Here is a 26,945-nt window from a genome sequence, read left to right as displayed (position 1 = left end):
AGCAAAGTACACAGCATCTGTGTGGGTTTTTTTTTTTTTTTTGGTACTGGGGCTTGAACTCAGGGCCTAGACCTTGAGCCACTCCACCAGCCCTTTTTTTGTGATGGGTTTTTTCAAGATGGGGTCTCAAGAACTATTTGTCAGGGCTGGCCTCAAACCTCCTGATCTCTGCCTCCTGAGTAGCTGGGATTACAGGCGTGAACCACCGGCACCCGGCCTCTGTGTGCTTTTATGTCAACTGCTTACATCTGAGCTCCTGGCTCCTGTTTTCACTCCTCACTTCCCCTGATTTAAGAGGTGTACATTGCAGTCAACACTCTCCCCGCAATACTGACCCCTGGGTAGAGAATTTTCCAGAATATTCGGTCCACTTATGGCCAGAACTCTGTCAGCATGACATGCAGCAATTGAGCCCTAATGGAGGAAATTCCATCTTTGAGGTCCATTTGTCCAACTGCCTGCTCCTTACCTCCAGAATTCATTCAACACACATTTAATGTGTGCATTGAGGCAGGCTCTGTGTTAGACAAAGGAACAAGAAGGTGACTTGGACACAGTCCTACCATGGAGAGGTAACTTGTCCCGGATCACTGACCCTGGAACTGTTGAGTGACTTTCTACTTGGACTTGTGCCTCTCCCACACCTCATTCCCTGGAAGATCCCAAAGTTGTAGACGTTTATGACTGAACTTTCTTGGACTCCGTCTTGAATGTCACAGTCATAATGTAGAGTGATGTCAGTCAGTTTGGCTTCCTTTTCTCCTTTCTGTCCCGAGGTTGTGGGGAAGAGGCTGACATGCCAAGGCTCAGTCCACGAAATGACCACGGAGCCCTCCTCCTTCCTCCCAAGTGTCACGGTCTTGAGTGTCACAACCACGTCTCCCTCTTCTTGACCTTGGAGGCTCTTAGCTGAGGGTTTCTGAGTTATTTCTGTGCACAAGTGCATTCGGGGACTTCCTAAACTAAGGAAGGGCTTACTGCCATCTCCCCTGTGACCATGGTTAGTCTCCCTTGCCAAATCATTCTTGACCCTGGGGGAACTCTACAAGATTTGTCACCTCCCCCCTGTGCAACAAGGAAGCAAGACACATGTCCTGTCCACTCTGGGGTCTCCAAATGTAGGTGGTGTCACTATCGCTCCCAGTAAAGAGGACACGTGAAGAGTCATTTAAGATTTTATCATACCTGGCTATGGTAATCCCAGCTACTTGAGACACAGAAACGGGGAGGATTGGTTCAAGGACAGCCTGGGCAAAAAGCTACTGAGACCCCCTTCTCAACCAGTAAGCTGGGGACAGTGGCATGCCCCTGTGATCCCAGCTACTTGGGAGGCACAGGTAGGAGGACTGCAATCTGAGGCTGGCCCAGGGCAAACGGTGTGAGACCCTACCTAAAAAAAATTAGCCAAAGTTAAAAAAGAAAAGAAAGCTGGAGCCGTGGCTCAAGTGGTAGAGCACCTGCCCAGCAAGTAAGAGGTCTTGAGTTCAAATCCGAGTAGTGCCAAAAAAAGGATCTTATTGTAGAGGTGATAATAACTCCCACTTCCATCAGTGTTATGAGAGCATGCATTGGGATCTCAGTTTTCTTGCTTTCTTGGCTTCGGAATCTTAAAAATATTTCCAGGTGTTTTGTATCATCTCTTTCTTGTGTTGATTAATACAACTAATTGTAGGGTTGAGCAAAACTGGGCAAGGAAGTAGATGTGTTATGGAAGAGAGCGTGACTGGCACTACAGCATTTTAATCATACATTTACACAGTGCTTTGTACTTTACAAAGGGCTCTGATTTGCAATAACCCAGGGAGTCAGGTATTAGCCTCATTTTAAGAAATTGGGGTTCAAAAGGTGAAGGGATTGGCCAAAGGTCAGAAAAGGTAAACGACAAAAAAAAAAAAAAAAGCCACACAACTCAAATGCATGTATTTGACAGAAGAAGCCTGGGTTCTTCCTCTATATTTTATTTTATTTTTAATTTTTGCAGTACTGGGATTTGAACTCAGGGCCTTCACCTTGAGACCCTCCCCAGCCCTTTTTTGTGATTTTTTTTTTTTGAGATAGGGTCTTTGAACTATTTGCCTGGGCTGGCTTTAAACCATGATCCTCCTGATCTCTGCCTCCTAAGTAGCTGGGATTACAGATATGAACTACAGCACCTGGCTGGGTTCTTCCTCTTATTCTTCTAGAAGCATGTGCTCTGAGACAGTAGAAAGAATTCTTCATCCTGGAGTTTTCAAACAATGTTCCCTGGAATCCCAGTAGTTCTATATGTGGGTTTTAGGGTTCCCAAGAGAGATAGGGATGGTGGGTGGCTCTTGGAAAAGGTCACAGGAAGGTACTTCAGGTCTCAGTCCACAGTCTGCCACCTGAGCCCTCATTCAACCCTGGCAGCTGGGTCTATTTTACTGTAAGTCCGCATAACACTTTTTGGGGAACAAAGAATGTGTGCAAGGATGGAAAGAGTTCTGCTGTCTTTAAACTTTTGTTTAAATTACTGTTTCTATGCTTACTCATGTACTTCATTTTGGGGGGGTAGCCCTGGGATTTGAACTCAGGGCCTCACACTTGCTAGGCAGATGCTCTACCACTTGAACCATACACCCAGCCCATTTTTACTTCAGTTATTTTAAAAATAGGATCTTGTGTTTTCACCCAGAGCCAGCCTGGACGGCTATCCTCCTACCTATGCCTCCTGTGCAGCTGAGATTACAGACATGTACCACCACGCCTGGTTTATTGATTGAGATGGGATCTTGCTAACTTTTTGCCTGCACTAGTCTCAAACTGTGATCCCCCATCTCCACCTTGAGTAGCTGGGATTACAGGCGTGCACCACCACTTCCACCTCACTTAATTCTTAAAGTGAAACTTGCACCAGGCGGGAATTAACTAGTAGTCACTTGACAAATAAGAGACGGGGAAGAGGCTAGGGGATGGGTGCAAGGTCTCACACTTAAGAGATATGTACCAAGATCTGTCTCACGTTCAAATCCAAAGGCATTGCCTCCCTAAGTGTGAAAGTCCGTAGTGCCAGGCTGACTAAGGAAGGTGGTCGTGTTCCCAATCGTCACACACCCGGCAACAAAACCAAGGTCTTCTTGAGTTTGTTGTGCTGCAGGGGCTCGAACTCCAAATACCAGACCTAAGGAGCCCTTCCAAGTGTGTCACAAGCCACACGACCCAGAGGCAAAGCAAGGCGATCCCAGTCGTTGCCATGATCTGATTAAAGGCAGCAAGGGGCGAGCGCCACACAGGTGGCTGCTCCAGAGGCCACCCGCAGGCTCCCCAACCCGGACTCTGAAGATGATGCACATAGGACTAAGGCCCGAGATGCTGCACGTTGGCCCCTAAACTTTGCTAACTGGGGCTTCTTTTGTATCCTCACACTCCCTGCTCAAAACAAAAACCATGTCTGCTGCATTTGAGATCCGTTAGCAGCGACAGAAATTCAGGAACCAATAAAATACATTTCACCACGGTCCCAACACGGACGGAATCGGGATCCACTCGGACCGGAATAAAAGGGGACGCTGTGCGGCGGGTTCGTCTTCCGGGCCAGTAGCAATCACTTCCGGGGTAGCAGAAGCGAGGCGGAAGTGCCGTCTCCTCGCGGCTGCTGTCTCTCGGGCTGGCCCAGGGAGGAGGCTCCCGGGGAGGGGGCCGGGCCGGGATGGCGGCAGCGGCGGCCGGGACGGGGACTTGGGCCGCTCAAGAGAAGCAGTTCCCGCCTGCACTGCTGAGTTTCTTCATTTACAACCCGCGCTTCGGACCGCGCGAGGGAGAGGTAACGCGGCGCGGGCGGCCGCGGCGGCCATGGGGCGGCAGGGCGCGCGGGGGCGGCGGCTCCGGTCCTTCTGTCCCCAGTTGGAGGGACACTGGCCCAGCCCGCCCTGTGCCAGGTCGCGGGACATGGCGGGAACCCGACCTGACGTGGCAGGTGCCGCTGCCGTCCGCTAAAATGAAGAATGTCCGTAAGGTTGCCTTCGCTTTGCGCGTCACTTTTGGAGAATTGACATTGAACTTGGCTTTGTTCATTGGGAGAGTGGAATCAGATTGGTGGAAACCCCCCGCCTCCCCCCCAAAAAAGTGCAATCTTAGGGACCCTCGGAAAGTTTTGGGGCTTTTTTGGTAGGACAGGGAACTCACGGCTTCCAGCTTGCAAAGCAGGTGCTCTACCCTTTGAGCCACTGCTGTCCATTTGCTGTGCTTATTTTGGAGATGAGGGCTCATGAACTATTTGCCCAAGGCTGACCTCGAACTGCGATCCTCCTGATTTCAGCCTCCCAGGTAGCTGGGATTACAGACGGGAGCCACTGCGCCTGGTCCCAGCTATGTTTGTTGACAGCAAATCAGGTCGCATTACAGCCCTGGTTTAATTACAGCTGGGTTAAATTAGGATTCCTGTGCACCTGCTTGTTTCTTGCACGCGTGGATGTGTTGCAAATCAGCACAAATGTGGAGAAGAAATCCAGAGATTTTCACTAAAAATTATCTAGCACTGCTTTACATGAGATGTGGTTTCAGTTTGATCACAATTGCCTTCCAGACTGCTGAGCAGTATTTACACAGTAAGGGGAAGATAATGACTGGTTTTCTATTTTTAAAATATTTTTCATTGCCTTACTAAAGATTTGAACTCATACCACTTAAACCACACACCCCCCAGCCCTAATTCCTGGTTTTCTGAAAAGGATTTTTTGTTAGGATGTGTGACAGGATGGGTGGACGTTACGCCTAGCGGTTTCAACAGTTAAGATGAAGAAATGCTTAGGTGAGTGTTGTGTTTCCATTCTTCCCTCACACTCTAGGAGGAAAATAAAATTTTGTTTTATCATCCAAATGAAGTAGAAAAGAACGAGAAAATTAGGAGCGTTGGATTATGTGAAGCCATCGTGCAGTTTACGAGGTAAATGCCTTTCACTGACCTTGTGTAGACTTGGTGCATTCTCGAAGCTCACACTGGACGACAGTTACAAATGTGTGTTTTAATTCTTTTAGGACCTTTAGTCCATCAAAACCTGCAAAATCCCTGCATACACAGAAGAACAGGCAGTTCTTCAATGAGCCAGAAGAAAATTTCTGGATGGTCATGGTATTTACACCCACGCTGTTTCTTTTTGGGTTTCATGATGACGTTTTGGGTGATCTTTATTGTTAGAAATCACAGTTGCAATTTAAAAATCAAATTCCTGTTTTGTGTATTTGTTCTCGGGACTCTTTTAAGGAATTATATTTCTGGTGGTGTAACATGTTAACTATTACTTATTTTTGTGTGTTGCTGGGGATTAAAATGAGGGCTTTGAGCGCACGCCAAGCAAGCACTCTACCACAAGCTACATCACCAACCCCAGATTGATGTATTCAAAGCAAAATTAAATTGATTACGTATGTAATTGATTTATTGTATAATTTCAGTTTATCACTCTTTGTAGGTTGTTCGGAATCCTATAATTGAAAAACAGAGTAAAGATGGAAAACCAGTTGTGGAGTACCAAGAAGAGGAGCTGTTGGTAATGAGTCACTTTTTTATTTCATATTTTTAGGGAAAACTGGATCCTTGAATATGTCGAGTGCCTTAGCTTTCTACTGGTGGCTTCTCGGGAAACTTGTTTCATAGGAGAGTTCTGTGTTTATTGTCTACCTTGGTACAAACTTTATAAAATGCATTGATGGCTGTTGCACTAATGCCTTCTGTTTATTGTCATCTGTGTGTGAAGTCCTTCTAGAATTAGGCTTGCTGGTTTGCATATTTGAATTTAAATACCTCTTATTTCAGCACCCAGCTGTTGCAGGACCAAGTTTTTACTCACTAGAGAGCTTTGCCAAGAGTCAGGGAACCTCTGCTGCACCCTCAGTGTGATCTGTGCTGTTTTCTTCTGTTCGTAGGACAAGGTCTACAATTCAGTGCTGCAGCAGTGTTACAGCATGTATAAGGTGAGCACAGTGGCTGTCCAGTTGCCCCTGTTCTCAAGTTCAGGGCTTGTTTAAAAGTAATTCTTAAAGACTGCAAAATGACTGCACATCTGTTTTAGAGGAGAAAATAATGGGGCCTTCAAAAGAGTAGTGAGACTTTCACATACATTTGTCTCATAAATGATGTACTCCATTCTCTCTCTCTAGACTTATACAAGGACTAGATGCCCGTTGGTGAACAAATGAGTCCATATTCTTAGGGAGTTTGTAGACAGCAAATATTGTTACGATTTAAAATGCCTCGTGTCTGGTAGTGTGGCTCATGCCTGCAATCTCAGCTACTCTACACGTGGGGATCAGGAGGATCACTGTTCGAGGTCAGCCTGGGCAAGAAAAAAATTAGTGAGACCTTCATTTCAATCAATAAGCCAGGGGTGGTGGCACGCAGCTGTGATCCCAGCTACTTGCAAGGCTGTAGGTAGGAGGATTGTGGTCTGAGGCCAGGTAGGGTAAAAAGTGTGAAATCCTATCTGAAAAATAACCCAAAAGCAAAAAGGAATGTACCACTGAAGTGGTACAAGGCCTGGAGTTCAAATCCAAGTACTGCCCAAAAAAGGGAAAAATACTAACTGGTGAGATACATACGTACACACGCATGTGCATGCACGTGTGTTTGGGTGGGACTGGGGTTTGAACTCAGGGCTTCATGCTTACAAAGCAGGCACTCTGCCACTTGAGTCATGCCTCCAAACCTCAACTGGTGATATTTTTATATAAAATTAAACTTAGGCATGAGTTGAAAATGTATAGAACCTCATCTTGCTGAGCGCAGTGGCCCAAGCTCCTGTAGCCCCAGCCGTTAGGTGAATGAGGCAGGAAGATCACTTGAGCCTGAGAATTCAAGACCAGCCTGAGTAACAGAATGAGACCCTGTCTCAAAAAGATCCAAACAGGATGTGACATCTGTCACTCTGTTGATTGCCAGGGTTGATCTGGCTGGCTAGGTGGGTGTCCCTTCCTCCCTCACCATTCCACATTCGTCCCTCCCAGAGCTGCATGCTTGGTCAAAGACGATGACCTTCCTGATGGAGGAGGACTGTTCTTTGGTCAAGGGAATGTAAGTAGCTGCGCTCCCCCTCTAGAACAGCCAGACAAGCTCTCAAAAATACAAACGAAAGGAGCAGTTAGGCAATTTCATAAAAATAGCAGCCTCACCTAACAGTGTTTTGGGGTTTTGTTTGTTTTGGGCTTTTTTTTTTTTTTTTATGGTACTGGGGTTTGAACTTAGGTCCTATGCTCACCAGGTAGGCGGTCTACCACTAAGCCACACCCCAGCCCCTTTTGCTTTTGTTACTTTTTTTTAATAGAGACTCACTTTTATTCCCAGGCTGGCCATGACTGTGATCCTTCTATTTACAGTTCCCATGTAGCTGGGATGACAGGTCGGCACCACTGTGCCCAGCTTTTTACTATTGAGATGATGTCTTGTACACTTTCTGCCCAGGCTGGCCTTGAACCATGACTCTCCTGACCTCCACCTCATGAGTATCTGGGACTCAGGCATTAGCCGCTGTTTCTAGCTAATGGTGTTTTTTTTTGCAATCTATTTTATGAGTAGGGCTTTTATACAGAAATATTTTCCTTATTTAAAAGGAGCTGGGAGGGGGACTACTACACTGATTAATTAAAAGGAAAAGGAGAACTCTTTAGAGTTGGAAATTGATTCTTTCCACCATGTTTTGCATTGTTAGCTGTTTAATGGGACATTTCTGAAAGCCATGGAAGATGGAGGTGTCACGCTCCTGAAGGAAAGACTGGAGAAATTCTTCCATCGGGTAAGTATTTTGAATTTTATTTTATTTGTAATTTTCATAGTATTCAAACAGATCTTTAGGGAAATACAAATTCAGGTAGGGTGTAGCTCACTGGTAGAGTGCTTGCCTGGCATGTGCAGGGCCTGGCTTCCGTCCCCAGCACTGGGGGGTGGGAGGAGGGGAAGGAATGATGAAGAGAAACACAGATACAAACAGGTTTGTTTCTTATCTCCAAAGCCCCAGAACTTGAAAGTAGCAAAGAGCCTGGGAGGTACGATGGCAAAATCAGAGCAGCAGGGAACTCCTTGGGCCAACACTCTTGCAATTCTGTCTGTCTCTCTCTCTCTTTTTTTTTTTTTTTCTGTGGGTCTTGGATTTGAACTCAGGGGTTTGCCCACTTGCAAAGCAGGCACTGTACCACTTGAGCCACACCTGCAGTCTCTTTTACTCTGGTTATTTTGGAGATGGGGTCTTGTGAAATATTTGGCCTTGAATTGTGATCCTCCTGATCTCAGCTGTCCAAGTAGCTGGAATTACAGGTGTGAGCCACCATGCCCAGCTTTGCAGCTGTCTTCCAACTGTTTGTGTAGGATCAGAGATTCCTGCCTCTGTCCAGTGCTCCTGGAAGCATTTTGCAGACACCTTTGGCCTCTTCATTGTTCTACCTGTGTCTGTGTGCTGTGGGCTTACTCAAAAGCGATCTTACTATGTGTTGTATTATTTGACTAGCAAAATTTAAACAAATACCAGACTTGCACATTCCTCTGAACAGTCATAATCGTTGTGGGAAGAGGTTTTGGGGGCAGGTGTGGTGGAGCACACCTGTAATCCCAGCTACTTGGGAGGCGGAGAGAGGAGGATTGTGGTCTGAGGCCAGCCTGAGCAAAAGTGCAAAAACCCCATCTGAAAACCAAACTGAAAGTGAAAGGATGGGGGGGGGGTGTGGTTCAAGAAGTAAAGCGCCTGCTTAGCAAGCATGGGCCCTGAATTCAGTCCCTAGTACAAAGAGGAGAAAGCTTTTGGCTGTGACACGGATTCTGTCACGTCAATGACTATTAGTGAGTGCAGTTATGTCCCAGGTGATAACTGTCTCCTGATAGTTGCTGTTCTCTATCGTAAACTGAACTTAGCTTGTGCTACCCTACTTTTCTGTCAAGTTCAGTTTACGCTAAGGTCGTGATTGTCAGTTTATCTTCTGCCTAAAATACCTCTCATGTCTTTCTTTGAATTCGGCTTTTCTCTCTAAAGTGTCTTCCATGCTCCCCACCTTTCTGTGCTGATATGGGAGCCAGGGCCTTAGTGTGCCTGTCAGTGCCCCACCAAGAGCTGCACCCAGTCCCACCTGTTTCTGTGAATTTCCTTTCCCCTTCTCTTGACTTCATGATGTTAGTGCTGTCATGCTCTCTTGACTTGTGTTCATGTCCTCATCACCATCTTCTTGAGGGTACAGCTGTCACCCTGGCTGTGTCCTGCTGGGCGGGACTGTCTGTCCCCAGCATTTTGGTGAGTGTTCCCAATAAGCTTAATCTGAGGAGCACTGAGAGGAGTGCTGAGTCCTCAGACACAGAGGAAGGAGCGCTCCCCACCTCGGTTCAGCTTATATTTTGAAGCTGGCACTGACTTCAGGTCCAGGGGCCAGGCTTACCTACCCCCGTTGGTCTTGTCGCTGCGCATGGCCATCCTGCAAGTATCTGTCTGATGCTAGGGGTAATTGTCTCAGTTGTCAGAGGCTGCTGTGCTGTCACTCAGCCTTGACTTTATTTTTTTTTATTTTTTTTAATTGTTTTATTATTCGTATGTGCATACTTGACTTTATTTCCCTTGTAGTATCTGCAGACGCTCCATTTGCAGTCATGTGACCTACTTGACATTTTTGGTGGGATCAGCTTCTTCCCATTGGACAAAATGACTTACTTGAAAATCCAGTCTTTTATCAATAGGATGGAGGAAAGCCTGAACACAGTGAAATACACTGCATTTCTCTACAACGATCAGCTCATCTGGTAGGTACGCCGCAGACCTGCATGGAAGAGGAGGCCGGGCGATGGCAGCAGCAGCGGCTGGGTAGACAGCAGGTTGTCGCATAGGAAGTAGTCATGGGGGATGGTGGGAAGCTTGTTAGATATTGTCAAAACAGCACAAGGATTATGAAATATTACAGTAATTAAAATTACCAAGCCTGAGGACTTAAAGCTGGTTCCATGCAAGGAGGGGAAAATGGCCTATCACGTCAAGCTCAGGAATCCTGATTGTAGTTTGGTGTTTTCCAGAAACCTCTTCAAAGAAATGGTATATTTAGAAAGCATCATTTTTACACTTTTTTTTTTTTGTGTGGTACTGTGGTTTGAACTCGGGGCCTTCACCTTGAGCCACTCCACTAGCCCTTTTTTTGTGAAGGGTTTTTTCAGGATAGGGTCTTCCAAACTATTTGTCCAGGCTGGTTTTGAACCTCGATCCTCCTGATCTCTGCCTCCTGAGTAGCTGGGATTAATAGGTGTGAGCCACCGGCACCCAGCATTTTCATACTTAAGAAGCTAGAGGTTATTGTAAAATAAGCCAAGATGACCAGAGTGTTACATGAATGAGGAAGTCATCAAATACAGTCATCAAACTGTGTTTGTGCCCTGGAGGGGGAACAAAAACATCATTCTTTAAAATAAAAAACAAAAGCATCAGTGCACAAGTGAAAAGGTAAGCTGTTATTATTGAGTCAGTTATCTAAGACTAAACTCCAGAGAAGCTGCTGATGAGTGGATGTGACCCCAGGAGTCGAATGCAGCCCAGTCTGCCTCCCAAGGCCTATGCTGGCAGAGATGAGTTCCTGAGTTCCCACAGGGAACACTGGCAGCTCTCCAGCAGTGCTCTGGGGCCCTCGGTTTTTATGGTGGTGGTCACTGTAACTCCTTTTCTTACATTCAGAGCGTGGCCATATTTTAGCAGGAAAAACTGAGGTCAGCTGATAGAAAGGTAGAGCTGATCATCATGAAACCTGCCCCTCCCCTGCCAGAATCCTGTAGGTGTGTTTGAGGAAGAGACACAGAATCATCTGAAGGAACTCGAATGCATTTAGTAAACAGCTTGGTGGGTTTCCGTGAGGACCTCACCTCCTATGAAGTGAGAATCTGCTGCCTTGCACCACATTAACTGAAGGAAGTGGTGATGCTTATGTCCTGTCAGCAGCGCGAGACTTCTCAAGCTGCTGACAGAGGACAGCTGAGCTGCTCTACAAGGGAGGATGACGGAGGTGGCCAGGAGGGTGGCAGCCATCCCTGCTTATCCCCACTGTCACAGAAGGGTAGCACACAAGTCCTGCTGTGGGCAGGAACCCTGGGAGTAACAAAGGGGAAAGATGCAGCGTCAGTGAGTCTCCAGTCAACTCAGCAACTTGTGCTGAGAGACTCGAGCCAGAGTGCCCACCAGGATTGGCGCCTGGAAACGTCGACATCCTCTACCTCCTGCCCGGCTCCAGGGGATCCTCCCAGCATCATCAGTTAGGAGCGGCATCCTCTGATAGAGGGGACAGGGTGAGATGGGTCCCAGGAGGCAGAGCCTTAAGAAAAATAGCATGTTTTCTGGGCGTGGTGATGCATGCCTATAATCCTCGTTACTTGGGAGGCAGAGGTAGGAAGATTGAGGTCTGAGGCCAGGCCAGGCAAAAGGATGAGACCCTAAAAGCAGAAAGGACTAGGAACACAGCTCAAATGGTAGTATGCTAAACATGAGTCCCTGAGTTCACCACCCTACCAATGAAAAAAAGAAAAAAATAGCACATCTTGACGGTGAATTGCTTGTACTAAAGCTGGCATGTTTCAGTACCAAGGAAGAATTAGGTACTTATGAGCAGGGTGGGTGGGTATTGACTCTGACCACATCACAGGGTGCTGGCACGTGTGCACGCAGTACTCCGGGTGCTCAGTTCTGGGCAAGGCATTGGCAGAAAGTATCTTAAGAGTTCTGTCTGGATTATTTGTAACAAGTGGATTGTTTTTAGTGTGGGGGGCACTGGGGTTTGAACACAGGGCCTCGTGTGTGCTAGGCCAGCGCTCTGCCTCTTGAGTCAACCCTCAGCCCTGGATTTAGTGTTTGGGGCTTCCATTTCAGGGTTAGGGATTTATTGCTGATGGTGAGGTAGGGGGTGTCTACTGGCCTGAGTTTTGGGCTTATTTTTTTGAGAAGTTTTTCTTTAACATACTGATGTACTTTTTAGGAATTGACACATTTCTTAGTAAATGTCTTAGATACCTGTTAAGCTACTCAAAGTCCTTATTCTGTGCTCCTGCTGCATGGCTTTATATTGAACATGGTGAGGTAACGAAGTCTGCTTCACACTGGTCCTCACAGGAAGGACTCTGCCCTGGGTGACAGCCACCCTTGCTTCTGCTGAGAAGAGCCCCAGACAACCTGTGTCTCCAGTAGAGATGGAGTCGGGTGACAGGTGAAAGTCTGTAGCAGTGAAGTAAAAATGGTCCCAAATTATGTGTAAAATGAGAACAGTCAGTGGCAGCAGGTGTGCACGGTGACTCAGCTGGGCTGTGAGCAGAAGAGAATGGTTTGGAGGGTGTTTGTTTTGTTTTGTTGAGACAGTGTTGCCCAGGCTGGGCTCCAACTCCTGGCTTCATGCAGTCCTGTCTCAGCCTCGTGAATTGCTGGACTACTGGCCTGTGTCCCTGCGACTAACTTGGGGATTGGGGTTTTCAAAGAAGAATGTTCTGAAGTAAGGATATTTGAGAGATGTGGGGAACGTCTGTGCTTCTGAGTTGGAGTGAGTGATTTCTTGTTCCACCCAAGCCATTGGTGGAGTCCTGCATCATTCCTGCCGTGTTATTTGTGGTCAGGAACAAGCTCTTCTGTTTGATTTTTACAGACTTTTCATTTTGAGGTGCTTGAAGGCTCAGTGTGAGCAGCGTTGTCACAGCGCCATGATGCTCCTTAACTGTGATACGGTACTGCTGCTTTGATCTTTGGGGAGAGGGCCTGCCAGTGGGGACCAGATGCTGGATAGAGTGGCCCTGGGAGGCTGGCGGAGACTTGCAGGAGGCAAGGGCTCTCGACAGCCATGTGGGAGCCGCCAGCTGCGGCCTGCACTCTGACACTGCCTGTGTGGAGTTTGGCTGAGAGGCCTGCTGGGACTTTTTCTTTCAAGTGGTGTATGCAAGGCAGGCCTGCAGAGCAGTGGCCCTTAAGAGGTCAGGACAAATCGCTGGTGCCAGCACTGGGACCTAACTTGTTCCCTTTCCGAACTTCTCAGTCAGGACAGCTCTTTCATGGAAAGGAAGAGTCGGTGAGCTTTGTCGTGAGCAGCAGGAAGACAGACTGTCCTAAGCTTCTAACCCAGTGCTTTTCTGCTGTTTCAGGAGTGGATTAGAACAAGACGACATGAGAATCTTATACAAATACCTCACCACCTCCCTGTTCCCCAGGCACATTGAACCTGAGGTATGTCTGGGCGTGGCACATGCACATGCTTTCTGATGGACTCGGGTGAGGAGGACGGCACATGGCACCCCTGAGCTGTGCTCTGTGTTAGCAGCATGATCTTTAGTGATATTTAGTTGTATATTGGCCAGTAGCACAGAAAACTGTCCGGTTCATTGGGTGTTTTAAGAGAAGCAACGCGTAAGATAGAAGGAAAACCCGGTTTTGGGTAGGGTTAGGGGAACCTGAGAACGGCATGACCTGTGACAAAGCCTGGCTGATGCCACAGCCTCTCCATCTGCCAGCATGAGGTCTCACTGTGAGTGGATGGCTTATTGTCTGCCTGGCTTTTCCACTCTGGGGGTTAATTTTCCCAGTTTTCTGCAGAGAACTTTAAACAGCAGCGTTTTCCCCAAGGCATCCTTTGTAGCTTTAATTAGGTTGGAAGTGAAAAGTGTTCATAGCTCATAAAATCCATTTTTGCTCAGGTATGAGCAGCCATTTGATCTCTTCACTTGCAAACTCATGCTTGCTCTCTTGAACGCACTCTTTCTCTCCCCCACACACTTCCCTCCCTTCCTACTGTCCTCTATTTTTTAAGACCTTGATTTTTTTTTTTTTTTTTTTTTTGGCGGTACGGGGTTTGAACTCAGGGCCTCATACTTGCTAGGCAGGCGCTCTACCACTTGAGCCACTCCACCAGCCCGAGACCTTGATTTGAAGTAACAGGAAACACCTCTGGTGAACTGAGAGCAAGACTTTGAGACGCCCTTGTCCAGACTTCACTCCTTTCTGGGCAGGCTGAATGCAGAGGCCTGTGGTTCTGGAGGACTCAACTGCACCAGCCACTGTTCCTCTGTCCCAGCACACCTGCGTGACCTCCTGACAGCAGTCCTCAGAAATGAGAGCGCTAGCTCCACCCGACAGATGAGGCTCTTCAGGCTAGGTGGGCACCCAGAAGGACATGGCAGAGCCAGGACTCGACTTTAAGGTCTGCCAGATCTCAAAGCCCCTGGTGGCAGCACATACTTCAAGGGCCACTTCAGGCACTGTCCACCTGTAGCACGTCAATAGAGCTGGAGGCGAGGCCTCTTCCAGCACAGACCGCAGGGCTGAGGGCCGACCAGGCTTCTCCACCACTTGGGCTACACACTAAAACTTCACATAGAGCAGAAGGGCAGCAAGCATTTTTAAAAGAATAACAAGCTTTGCTAAGAGGACTGTTGATTTGTACTTTTTCCATGCCTGTGCACGTTGAAATGCTGTATTTTTAGCAGAATCATCTAGGACTTTGACAAATGTAAGCGTGTCAGGGACATAGCGACATGACTGCAGGAGAGACTGACACCAGACAGGCCTGGTTTCCATGTCTGCCCCTGCTACTCAGGATCCCTTGTAGAAACTTCAGTTCCCACGTACAGGAAATGAGCAAGGACACCGCCCACTGGCGGTGCGAGGAACATTAAGTAACTGAAGCCACGTGGGGACTGTCATTGACTCTCATGAAAGGAACTGAGTTGGTTTGTGGGATTTTGGACAAGCTGAAGTTACGACAGTCCTGGTTAAAATCAGTTCAGCCAGTTCCTCATGGTCTTCTGTAATTCACCCTCTTTTGGGGGGCATGGGAGGAATTTAGGAAATTGATGTAGCAAAGTGGCATGAGCCAGCTAGCAGACAGGAAAGCTGTTTGTCAAAACTCAGAAAGTAAACAATCTAACCAGTCATTTCTCCACATTGAATGTGTCTGCAGTTGGCGGGAAGAGATTCCCCAATAAGGGCTGAAATGCCGGGAAATCTTCAGCATTATGGAAGGTATGGCTTTCTTTTTTTGAAGTTAGAGTTGGGTTTCATGATCTTTTCTGGTAAAGATAAAACCACAAACGCTGAACTGCCTTTGTACTATCTCACTGTCAAAAATCAACAGAACTTCTGTTGTTTGCAACAAAGTTAAACTGTATGTCGTCATATTCCGATTCAGTGTCCACCAGGTAGCATCTAGTTCAAAAAAAGTGACACGTGTTGGGTAGGAATGTTCTCTGATGGATTCCTGTTCATGGTTTCCCTCGTTGAGTTGAGCCCTCTCTCTGCTTACTTTCAAGATTTCTTACTGGACCCTTGAACCTCAATGATCCAGAAGCAAAATGCAGATTTCCCAAAATTTTTGTAAATACAGATGACACTTACGAAGAGCTCCATTTAATTGTTTATAAGGTAACGACTTTTCCTCCACTGCTGCAAGCTAATGTCAAGTAGCTCTCGCGTGTGCTGGGCCTGCGTGTGGCCCTCTTCAGTGTCTCTTGGAAAAGATATTGCAAGTTCTAGTTGTGCAGCTCACAGTGAGTTCTCTTCATGGGTGGGACATTCGCTGCAGCCCTCCTAAGAAGTTTGGCTAGTAGTGAAAGGGTAGCTAGCTACAGGGGTGACGTCCAAGCATCTGATGTCATGCAGGCTCAAACCAAAGACTGCCCAAGGGTTGGCTAAATGTCTCTGGTGTGGGCAGAGTATACTTCACCGAATCCTGCCTTTGCTGTGGCTTTAAAGCTGAGAGCTTGTTAATTCTGTTTCTTTTGAGATACTACCTTGTAGCCTGAGGGTCCCTCACACCTATAATCCTGGCTACTTTGGAGACTGAGATCGGGAGAATCATAGTTCAAGTCGGCCAGCTCAGACAAATAGTTCTTTGTGAGACCCCATCTCCAAAATAATAAGAACAAAATGGGCTGGGGGTGTGGCTCAAGCAGTAGAGCACCTGATTTGCAAGCACAAAGCCCTGAGTTCAAACTCCAGTCCCACTAAAAAAAAGATACTGCTTTATAAGGATATTTAGGTATGGTGAGCTTTCTCTCTCTCTCTCTTTAATTTTGAGACGGGTCTCTCTGTCTTGCCCAGACTGGCGTGGAATCCTGGGCTCAGGTGATCCTCCTGCTTCAGGCTCCCAAGTAGCAGGGTTGATGATGCACCTCACCATGCCTGGTTAGCTGTTTCCTTTCCCTTTGCTTTACCTCCCTCCCTCCCTCCCTTTTTTTTCCGAGACAGGGTCTTGCTATATAGTGCAGTCTGACCTTGAACTCAAGATCCGCCTGCCTCAGCCTCCTGACTAGCATGCTGTGCCATCACACTTGGCTCTGTTTTCTTTGTTTAAAAAAAAAAAAAAGCAGTTTGAGTGCAAGAAAGAAGACTGAGCATATGTGTTCATGTTCTTTCCTGCTGGAAACTATGGCTAAGTTTTAATCCATAAAAGAAGCTCCAGGAGAACGGGAAGCAGTGACCAAGGGTGAGGGAATGCTGCCACTGTCAGGAAAACAGGAAGGAGAAGGGGAGAGGAGACTAGGGGAGGCTCCAGCCTGGGGTGTGCGGGGTCTGTGCTGAGCCAGGACCTCACCTGCTCAAAAGGCTGAGCCCAGGAAAGATCCTGACCTGCAGGTGATCATCTGAGGGCAGGAGTGGGGAATGAGTATGGAAAGAAGTGGGGTGGGGTGGGATGGGTAAGCCAGTCAGGCCCTCTGTCCTATCCTGTTCCTTGCACACAGACACACCTGTAGCTGAGCACCTGCCCCTTGGGGAAGACTGAGAGTCTGTGTAAAAGAGAATGAACAGTGCAGAGAGACCTAGAGTAGCTAATGTGAGCATCTGTGCCCAAGGACCAGGTGTGCTGGTGCTGGCATTTCCACCTGCCCAGAGTGACTCCTTTCTCATCCTGTGCTCCATGTGAAGCCTCCATCCCTGGGCAGCCTTTTGGTTCCCTCATTCAGGACTACAGGCCCTGTAAGAAAAAAAAAAAAAGTATCTGGAAACAGACAAGAACTTTTTAAAATTAGTATCCCCTCATTGGAGAAGTCGTGTGTTGTGTGTACAAAACTGTAAAAGGACAACAGAGCTCAGCTTAGCTGGGTGTTGCATGCCTGTGATCCCAGCACTCAGCAGGTAGAGGCAGGAGGATCATGAGCTCGAGGCCAGCCTGGGCTACACTGTGAGACCCTGTCTTAAAAGGAAAAGAACAGCAACAAGACTGCCATCGCTAGGTGCTAGGTGACAGCAGGAGAGAAAGTTCCAAAGGCCTGGGAGAAGTAAGTTTTTGTCAGCGCGCACTCGTTCAGTTAGTTTTGTCTGGGGTGTGGAGTTTCACCACAGAGCCTTGGTGTGCTCGTCAGGAGCTCTACCCCTGAGCCACATCCGGTCCTGGCGTAGGCTTGTTTGCCAAGCTGGTCACGGGTGAGATGGAAACATGGAGCAAACAGGACGGTGGGCGTATTGTGCCCTGCATCCTTTCAGGACATGGGATACTGCTCTGCCTCAGGAGCGTCAGTCACCCAAGCAGGGGACACCCCGGAATCCAAACCAGGGGCTCCGATCCAGGGAGCACGGAAAGGAAGTGTCTGTGATGGAGTGGAGGGTGGAGGGCTCAGGCTCTAGAATACAGGTGTGTGTCCTCGTGAACTGGTGCCAAGTCAGTTTTATGTGGGGGCAGTAAAGAGGGCCTGGGAGGACAGACAGACAGATGTGGTCCCAAACAACCCATGCTGAAATGGGGCGTCCTTCAGAGTAGTAGTTACAGGACAGTAGGTCACAGTCAAGGGTGCTCAGGGCAGTGACTTGGCACCACGGTGTGCTAAGCACGTATGTTAGGTTAGAGGCCTTTGTCTTTTAAGCAGCTTCACTGGGGTAAAATTTTCACACTGTACAGTTCATCCATGTCAGGTGGTCCAGGGTCGGCCCAGTGGTTGCCGAAGTCTGCAGGAGCACCCTCTGTGTTCCTTGGGGGTCTCCACCACTTTTAGGGTTCATAGTGGGGCAGGACCCAGACAAGCGTGTGCACTGAGAGTTACAGCTTGTTTGTCACAGTGTAGTCGGCCTGGGGAAGAGGCGGGGTGGCAGCCCGTGCGTGGGCCCTGCAGGCTGTGCAGCTCCCACAGCAGCATGGAGGCCCACTGGGCTTCAGAGTCCCAAGTGTTTATCACGGATTGGCCCCACGTGTGTGTGGCCTTTGAGCTGATGGGGCAGGTGCTGTGGCCAGGAGGGATTTTTCCCTTTTCTTGGGATGTCTTGGTCAGGTTTTGGTGTGAGGTCACGCCAGCCTGGTGGACAGGGGAGAGCTGTGAGCTCAGGGCCTCACGCTTGCCAGGCAGGCGCTCTGCCACGTGAGCCACTGCGCCAGCCCAGTGTCGACTCTATAAACGGTGGCTAGAATTCACGCGGACACCTGTCCGTGGGCTTTCCTTTGTGAGAAGTCTTAAGTGACTGAGCTGTTTCCCCGTACACACCGCCCTCATTTTCTTCTTGAGGCAGTGTCGGTAGTGTCCGTTGTTCTAGAAGTGTCTCAGTTATGAAGTTACCCAGCTTGTTGGTGAGCCCCTTCTCTCAGTGTTACGTACAGTGTTTCTTTTCCAGAAAAGTCAGGACCCTTCTCTCAGTGTTACGTACAGTGTTTCTTTTCCAGAAAAGTCAGGAGTGACGTCTTCATTCCTGATTGTGGAATTTGAGTTTTCCCCCACCCCCCGCAGTCTAGGAAGAGGTTTTTCAGTTTGCAGATCTTTCAACTTTTGGTTCCACTCATTGTCTCCATTGTTCTCTGTTGATTTTTTGTTTGGTTTTCTTGCAGTACTGGGGTTTGAACTAGGCAGGCGCTCTGTCACTCGAGCCACATCCCCAGCCCTTTTGCTTCAATTTTGAGATTGGCTCTCACTTTCTGGCTAGGCCAGCGTGATCTTCCTGTTTATGCTTCTTTTCATTTCTGGGATGACAGGAATGAGGCACCGTGCCCAGCTTTTATTGGTTGAGATGGGGTCTCATGGACATCTTGCCTGGCCTGGCCTTAAACCGTGATCTTCCTGACTGCAGCCTCCCGAGAAGCTAGTGCCCACCTTCTGTTTGATTTATTTCCATTTCTTCATCATCTCCTCCCTTCTGTTTGTTTCAGGTTGTTCCCTTTTTTTTTCTAGGATTTAAGATGGAAGGTTAGGTTATAGATTTGAGATCTTTCTTTCAATTAGTTTACAGATACAAAGATGATCACTGTTTTGTTATTGTTTTTGAGACAAGTAATCTTGCTTGTAGCCCAGGCTGGCCTGCAATTCACCATCCTCTTGCTTCAGCCACCTGAGTGCTGATTACAGGTGTGCACCACCATGCCCGACTCTGAGACCTTTTGGGATGAATTCTAATTTTGACGTTTGCATTTCTAGTCTTGGTTGTTATTACTGGGTGACACTGCAGTTACTTGCTAGAATGAAGGGAGACGAGATGAGAGCACCTCGTGGTGTTTTTAAGTTGTATTAATAGGAATTGTCGAGTCCACACGGAATAGAACAATGAACCCCAAGTGCTCATGACAGAGCTTAAGTTAGTAAAATGCTAATCTCCATGTGTCCCTGTCCCTGTCAGCTGGAGCACTCTAAGTCATCGTGTCACTTCACAACTAAATGAATTTGCTTGCCTGATTGTGAGGACATGTATGTGACACGACCACCGTGCCAGAGTCATGCTGCACGAGTAAACAGTCCTCCTGATGTCAGCTGCCCCAGTGGACTAGAGTCCTCTTCTGTACTTGCTGTGTTCAGGCGTGGCGTAAGTGGGACCATGGTGCCTCCTTCCTGTGCGTCTCTAACGTCTGCTTTGTTCTCTGCAGGCCATGAGTGCGGCCGTGTGTTTCATGATTGATGGTAGGTGCACATGCTGGGTCCCAGTGCCGCCTGCCCGGCAGCTTTTGGCCAGATTCCGTCCTGGTCTTTACGGCAGATGTGTTGTCGCAAGCTGCACAGGCTGTGTTAGACACTGTTGCCCATCCGGGAGCGCTGCCCCCTTCCCTGGCCCTGCTAACCTCCTGAGGCCTGGCCTTCCCGCTTGTCAGCAGTGGGATCTGTGTGTCCTTCTGTGCTGCTGCCTCCGGGACTTGGGGCGTTAAATACGGTCATGTTAGTGACGTTTCATACAGCTCGTGGCCCAAGTGCTGTCTCACGCATGTAGTAAACATGTGACCTGAGGTCGCCCAGAGCAGGTGGCCAGTTTGTCACCCCTCAAGGCATGTGTACAGCAAGTCTCAGACCGTGTCTGAGTTTCTTAAATATACCTCATTTTGTGAGGTATATTTATAGCTTGTGTTTGGGTTGTTTGTTTTTCCTTAATTGTTTGATACGTGAGGTTTTTGTGGGATTACTCTAGGTAGAGGACAGTAAAGTGACTGTTGGTCTGGGTGACTCAGAGTACCACGACACTGAGTGCTATCGTCATTTCTTTTCCAGCCTCCATCCAGCTGACGCTGGACTTCTGCCGGAGACTGGACAGCATCGTCGGGCCCCAGCTCACAGTGCTGGCCTCCGACATCTGTGAGCAGTTCAACATCAGCAAGCGGGCGTCTGGGTTTGTACCTGGCTTCGCTTACTTCCCAGCACTCGAGGGGTCATGGGCGAGCCAGAGTGGTTGTACGTAAGAACAAGGGTGGTGTCGACCCTCCTGTGTCCCTGAGGACCTAGAGAGCAGCAGCGAGCTGTCGGCCCTGACGGAGGGTCCCCAGGGGCTGCGCTGGCTTCTTCCAGCGTGATGGTTGGGGCTGGGTCGGTACTTCCCCTCCCCCCATTGGTGGCATGGACGTTTGTGGCTCCATGTGCTGTCTGTGCCTGTGGCCTTGGCCTGTGAGTCCCACTTCAGCCTCCCCTGAACCAGCCCAGGTGGTCACTCCCCAGGCAGCAGCAGTCAGCATGCTTTGCCTTGTGTAGATCGGCACACAGAAGTGTGGAGGTGGCTGTGCCACGCCCTCGGCCTTGGTGCTGAGGTTGGCGGCACTGGGAGACATGGTTGTTCTGTGGAACACTGAAGTCATCAAACCCCTGTTCTCAATCCCAGTGTCACATAGAATCTTTGTGACTCTGAGAAATACAAGCCGTTCCTAAGGCTTTCCATTCATTTCAGCAATTACTGCAGGACTGTGACTTTCTCTGTGGCCATGTTTTCAAGAGGATCACAGGTCAAGGACAGCTCAGGCAAAAAAGTGAGGTGCCATATCAACTAAAAAAGAAACAGCTGGGCAAGGTGGCCTGTGCCTGTCATCCAACTAAGCAGGAGGCCTAGGTGGAGGGATCGCAGGCCAGGCCAGCCTGGGCAAGAAACGTGAGACCCTATTTGAACAATAGCTACAAGCAAAAACAAGAGGCTGGGGCATGGCTCAAGTGGGAGAGCACTGCCCAGCAAGTACGAGGCCCTGAGTTCAAACCCCAATACCACAAAAAAAAGAAAAGGGTGTTGTCCCTAGGCTTGCCAGTCTGTAGACCAGAGGGGATAGTGTATGTTTAATGACCAAGAAGAGTGAGCTGGCCAGCATGCAAGCCGCTACCCCAAGCTTTTTGCTTTTGCGGTCCTGCTTACGTTTTCCCCACTGTCAGTTTATTCCTTCCATTCTGTGGAAGAGGCATTGCAGTCGTCTGTCTCCTGCCCTTTTGTTCATTCCTGGGCCCCTTGGCCAAAGCAGCGGAAGCCCATTATACGCGCACTGTCAGCGCAGCTCCCTCAGGACGCGGAAGCCGTGACCTTTGGGAGTAACTTTGGTCACGTGGCCGATGATTTACGTGGAACCCTGCGCTCATCCCCAGCACCATGGACAAACGAGGTGTCACTCTCCTAAATCGGGTTGGCAGATTTTCTGCAGCGGCCAAGTCGTGTTTTAGACTCTATGGGCTGTGTGCGTTGCAACCACTCAACTTCATTTTATCAGGAAAGCAGCTGTGGACAGCACACGGAGTCCAGGGTTCTGGGAAAACTAGAGATGCAGGGCCATGGGAGCTGACCTCTCCACGAGAAGTTAATGACCTGAATACATTTCATTTGCATTTTTCAAAGTCAGCAAATAGCCAATTGATTGCTTTTAAAAAGCACTATGCTTTCATTTAGAAAGGCATCACATAGGGGTTGAAGTATTTGGTGTTTAAAAAATAAGCTTCAGCTCTCTGGAAGTCTGTCTCGGATGTCACGTAAGCCGTTACTCAAATGCACTGTGTCACCTCAGCGAGATTCTTGATGTGAAGCCCCAGGGCCTGGCCTGCTATTAAGGTTTTCACAGTGCTGCTGTGTTTTGGTGTTTGGGTAAGTTTTCTTCCCAGCAGCCCCATCTCAATGGCATCTTTTCACAGGTCTGAAAAGGAGCCTCAGTTTAAGTTCATCTACTTCAACCACATGAACTTGGCGGAGAAAAGCACAATCCACATGAGGAAGACCCCGAGTGTGTCACTGACGTCTGTCCACCCGGACTTGATGAAGATTCTGGGTGACATCAACAGTGACTTCACTAGGCAAGTCTGGTAACTGTGGGGAGGTGACCCAGAGCCCCTACGGAGGACACAAGCGTGCCGCTCATGGGCCTGCTCCCCACCGCCCTCAGCACCTGTCTCCCTCGCATGACCCACTCCAGCGAACCTTGCTTTGCAGGGCGGACGAAGATGAGGAGATCATCGTGAAGGCCATGAGCGACTACTGGGTTGTTGGGAAGAAGTCTGACCAGCGGGAGCTCTACGTGATTCTGAATCAGAAAAACGCAAACCTGATTGAAGTCAATGGTAGGTAGATTTGGTGGCTGAGCCATGTTTTAGTGCTAATGCTTCAGGGCCCGCGCTCGTCAGATGGGAGACAGTGCTGCTGAGATTCACGCAGGTGCTCCGTTTTGTTTCTCTCTACTTATGCCATGGAAAACTTGGCAGTGGCTAAAAGAAAATCGCTTTAGCCGGGTGTGGTGGTGCACGCCTGTAATCCCAGCACTAGGGAGGCTGAAGCAGGAGGATCACACATACCTTCTGTGCCTGCCAGGCAGGGGTTGGTCTGGTCCTTTGCCCGGCATGACCAGCAGCTGCTTTGTGGGGTCGTGGTAACTGTCGTCCTGGAGAAAGGGCTGTGTCCCCAGCACTGTCACTGGGCCTGGCCTCACTGCTGCTACCTCAGACCTGGAGCGGTGGGTGGGGGTGTGGGGGGGGGGTACGCAGCCCTGAGCAGACTGAGAGAAAAGGGAGGGAGGGGATTGGTTTTTCATTTATCTCTTAGGGCTTATTAAATCTTTCTTTTTATATTAACACCTGTGTGGCATTTGCATGCACTAGTATCGCGAGGCAGTACGTGCCTGATTTATTTACTTCTGGCAACACTGGGGCTTGAACTCAGGGCCTTGTGCTTGCTGGGCAAGTGCTCCACCACTGGGGCTGCACCCCCAGCCCTCATGGGTTTTTTTTTGGCAATTTTTTGTTTTTCAGACAGGACCTTGTACTTCTTTTGCCCTGCCTGGCCTTGGACAGAGATCCTCCTTTCTCAGCCTCCCAAGCCGCCTGGGCCGCCACACCTCAAGCAGCGTGTGCTTGGTTTTACACGCGAACTTAGCGAAAGGGAGAGGGTGGCAGTGTGGAGAGGTCACGGGTCAGGCTGCAGGCAGAGCTTTCGTGACGTCCATCCGCTTTCTCAGGACAACTGCTGCTTGACCAGGTTTCCCAGGATTGCTGAGCTCCCTCCCCACCTTGTCAAGCTGACGCCATGGTGGGTGTCAGAGGGTGCTGCGTTCTCATGGCCTCCTTGGGGGTTTTGACCCTTTCTCTCGGTTGACGTTTTCTGCTTAGGCTTCAGACGATGACTTACTGTACCGGCTCTCTTCCGGAAGTGCTTAGGGCACCGAGTGACGCCATGTAACCTGTGCGCTGCTTTCTCTTCTTTCTGCAGAAGAAGTGAAGAAGCTGTGCGCCACCCAGTTCAACAACATCTTCTTCCTGGACTGACCAACCACGGCGCGCCAAAAACCTAAGGGACTCGGCAGCGTCGTTTGTTGCTGCAGGTTTCTGCTCGCTCTTCTGGCTGCACTAGGACAAGAGCCACGCAGAATGAAATCTCTACTCAACCTGACCCGAGGTTTTTAGATTTTAAATATGTACGTGGAATAATGAAAGGTAGTCTGCACTCTCTTTCATTCCGTTCTTTTGACATGTGAATATTTTACTGGAAAGAAGACTAATAAATTGCTAAAGTTTTTAAAATTCTGGTTTTGTATGGAGTCTCTCTTCTGTCTGTCCTGTGGACTCCGGCTGGTGGGCCCCTGGCTTGTGCTCTGCGGATTGAGAAAGCTGTGGTTGATAGATACATAGATTTTTTGTGGGGCGGTACTGGGGCTTGAACTCGGCCTCATGCTTGCTAGGCAGATGCTCTACCATGTGAGCCACTCAGCCAGCCCTTTTTTGCTTTAATTTTCAGATAGTGTCTTGTGTTTTTGACGCGATCCTCCTGCCTACACCTCTCACATAGCTGGGATTATAGGTGCATCCCACCACGCCTGGCTTATTTATTTAGATGGAGTCTGGCTAACTTTTGCCTGGGTTGGCTTTGAGTTGTGAACCTCTTGATCTTCACTTCCCTAGTAACAGATTACAGGTGTGCACCACTGTGTCTAGCCTGGCCGTTGGTATTCTGATTGCCAGAGTTAAGGTCCTTGCCCAGTTGTGAGACCTGAGTGGGGGAGGTGTCCAATCATTAGACGTCACTTACCTGAGTACTACTGTGATTTTCAGAGCACGGTGACCATGAAGGCCTTACAGTGCCCAGTGTGGAAAGAGAGCTTTGTTGTCACAGGGCCCTGCCAGGGCACGTGTGGGGAAGTCTGGTTGAATTTTACTTCACTTGATCTAACTCTGGGAAGTCTGGACAGCCGGCGTCTGTGGGAACCAGCCAGCTCGGTGCTCTTACAAACCCGGGCCCTCCCTGGCCCCGAAAGTGGCTCCCCCACCGTCCGCTGGGCTGAAGCTGCCGAGCCCATTTCTTGAGGGATTTGTGGTATTCTGTCCAAAATCATTCGCAATTTCCACGGCAGTTCCTGCGTGGCCCTGCCTCAGGTGGGACTGTGCTTTTTAGTTTCCATCATCTGTGCTTCTTGGCTGCCTTGCAGTTACGTCGTTGCCCTCGTGATCGTTTGGAATTGTTGACTCCGAAGCTAAAATGTGCTCCACGTGTCCTGTGCTCTGCTGCGTTCTGGTTGCGGCTGCGTGACGTGTTGCTTACGCTCCCTGTACCTTTCTGATCTGCTGTTTCTCCGTTATGACGGGCGCCATCCCCGGGTCCGAGGGCTGTACAAGATGGATGTGAGCACGTGCACTGTAATGCTGCTTTAGGGTGTGGCTTAACTTTTACCTGTGTGGTGAAGTTTCTTTCAATTCTGTTTTGTCACTGGCATTGCCTGCTATCCAGCCGCTTGTTTAGGTCTTAAGAGGTTTTCTCTTATAAAGAATGACACTGAAACTGGGTGTGGTCGTGCACACCTGTAATTCCAGCACTCAGGAGGCTGAGGCAGGAGAATTGGGAGGTAAAGGCCAGCCTGAGCTACCAGTGAGATCTTGTTTCAAAAACAACTGGGCACCCGTGACTGAAGCCTGTCATCCTAGCTGCTTGGGAAGGCGAGATCAGGAGGATCACAGTTCAAGGTCAGCCCAGGCAAATAATTCATGAGACCCCATCTCAAAAAAACCCAAAGCAAAATGGACTGGAGGTGTGGTCAAGTGGTAGAGTGCCTGCTTTGCAAGCGCGTGGCCCTGAGGTCGAGCCACAGTCCTGCCAATAAAACCAGACATGGTAGCGTTGGGTGTTGCAGTGCAGTCGGGTCCTCTCTGGGTGTTGGCAGCAGGCAGTGAGTCTGACGTGTCCTTGCTTCTGAATTCCATCTCCTGTGTTTTCTGTTCCAGTTTCCCTGCTTGTCCCTGCCCCCTTCTGTAGGACTGAAGCTTGCCTACACTCCTGCTTGGGTGGAAGCTTCACACTGTGTTTTTATCGTTTTGATGATCACCCTTAAACTATGATACAGATTTCTGTCTGTACTTTTCTGGCACAGACCATGCATTCGTGGACCCCAGAGCCATTGCTGTGGCGTTTTTTCAAACACCTTGCAAATGCCATGGCCTTCATGGGAAGGACAGAGCAGTTACCGGGGACAGAGACAACATCAGGTGGGAGTGAGGGCGTTTGAAGAAATGTTTGAATAATTTCTTCCACTCCCTGCTGCCTTCTGGTCCATTTTGTCAGACTCTGAACTTAACGGCCACTGCTCTCCTTTGATTTCTAAATCAGTGTTTAATACACATTCGTTAACATGCAGCTGTCTACTTGACTTTTAAAACACAGGCCAAGGGCAGAGGGGGTGGCTCAAGACAGAGCTCAGGGCAAGCTCTGGACACAGCTGCCATGGTAGGAGTTTCCAGAATGCTAAGATCAGAGCGACAGGCAGAGTTGTTTTGGGGACACCAGCCAAGTGCATGCATGCTTGAGCATTTGCGCCTGCCTGGCCCGGCCCCTTGCCTGTGACACTGGTGCCTTTACTTCCTCCTCTTCTTGCTCGAGCTGGCCCTGCTGGTCTGGGGCGTGGACGTGCCCTCCTTGGGAGGGCTGGACATGGGGACCGGGAGCGTAGAGGACGAGGCGTCCGTCGGCTCCTTCAGTACCGTGATGTCCACCTCGTCCTCCAGTCTCCGAGCCTCTTCCAGCCTCAAGCTAGTCAGCCTGAAAAGCAGAAGCAGTTAAGTTCCTTTCTCTCTCTTGCAGTTTGCCGTGCGTAATGGGCCTGTGTTTCCACAGTGCTCGCGCGTGACCAGACTGTCAGATGTGTCACTGCCTGAACTAGTAAGTGAAGCTGATGTCTGACCCCAACCCCTCCCTCCCCAGGGGTCAAGGGTGTGTCACTGAGTTCCCCTGCCCATCTCACAGCTGCCCTTTGGTAGTCAGTCAATCCCCGTGTGACGCTGTCTCAGGCCTCAGCCAGCTCTTCAGCAAACAAACAACACGTGGCCCTTAGAGAAGCCCTGGTGTTGG

The 26,945-nt window shown here is 49.1% G+C and overlaps 2 protein-coding genes across 2 annotated transcripts in view; one reads left to right on the top strand and one right to left on the bottom strand.

Moving 5' to 3' along the window:
- Nucleotides 1–3,564: 3,564 nt before the first annotated feature.
- On the top strand, nucleotides 3,565–24,136 carry Ccz1 (CCZ1 homolog, vacuolar protein trafficking and biogenesis associated). Its single transcript, XM_020173868.2, has 15 exons — nucleotides 3,565–3,781; nucleotides 4,806–4,903; nucleotides 4,996–5,089; nucleotides 5,430–5,507; nucleotides 5,884–5,931; nucleotides 7,662–7,745; nucleotides 9,552–9,727; nucleotides 13,079–13,160; nucleotides 14,890–14,951; nucleotides 15,239–15,350; nucleotides 19,765–19,798; nucleotides 20,378–20,495; nucleotides 22,259–22,417; nucleotides 22,554–22,681; nucleotides 23,823–24,136. The coding sequence occupies exons 1-15, from the start codon at nucleotides 3,668–3,670 to the stop codon at nucleotides 23,876–23,878; spliced, it is 1,443 nt and encodes a 480-aa protein (XP_020029457.1). The 5' UTR covers nucleotides 3,565–3,667; the 3' UTR covers nucleotides 23,879–24,136.
- A 747-nt stretch (nucleotides 24,137–24,883) lies between these two features.
- LOC109692913 (radial spoke head 10 homolog B-like) overlaps nucleotides 24,884–26,945 on the bottom strand; it is a 53,000-nt gene continuing 50,938 nt past the window's right edge. The window contains exon 20 of the mRNA XM_074075513.1: nucleotides 24,884–26,636. Coding sequence (XP_073931614.1) covers nucleotides 26,453–26,636 — 184 coding nt within the window. The 3' untranslated portion in view covers nucleotides 24,884–26,452. The remainder of the gene's footprint in view (nucleotides 26,637–26,945) is intronic.

Source organism: Castor canadensis, chromosome 6 (assembly GCF_047511655.1).
Source record: "Castor canadensis chromosome 6, mCasCan1.hap1v2, whole genome shotgun sequence".
Classification (NCBI taxonomy): domain Eukaryota; kingdom Metazoa; phylum Chordata; class Mammalia; order Rodentia; family Castoridae; genus Castor; species Castor canadensis.
Note: the sequence above shows the minus strand (reverse complement) of the source record. Positions and strands in the feature narration are given on the sequence as shown.

Bases quoted from the DNA above. Each gene is read 5' to 3' on its own strand.
- Ccz1 (XM_020173868.2), top strand. From the start codon at position 3,668: ATGGCGGCAGCGGCGGCCGGGACGGGGACTTGGGCCGCTCAAGAGAAG. The intron at 13,161-14,889 runs GTATGTCTGGGC...ATGTGTCTGCAG, and splicing joins CCAGGCACATTGAACCTGAG to TTGGCGGGAAGAGATTCCCC. The intron at 19,799-20,377 runs GTAGGTGCACAT...TTTCTTTTCCAG, and splicing joins CGTGTGTTTCATGATTGATG to CCTCCATCCAGCTGACGCTG.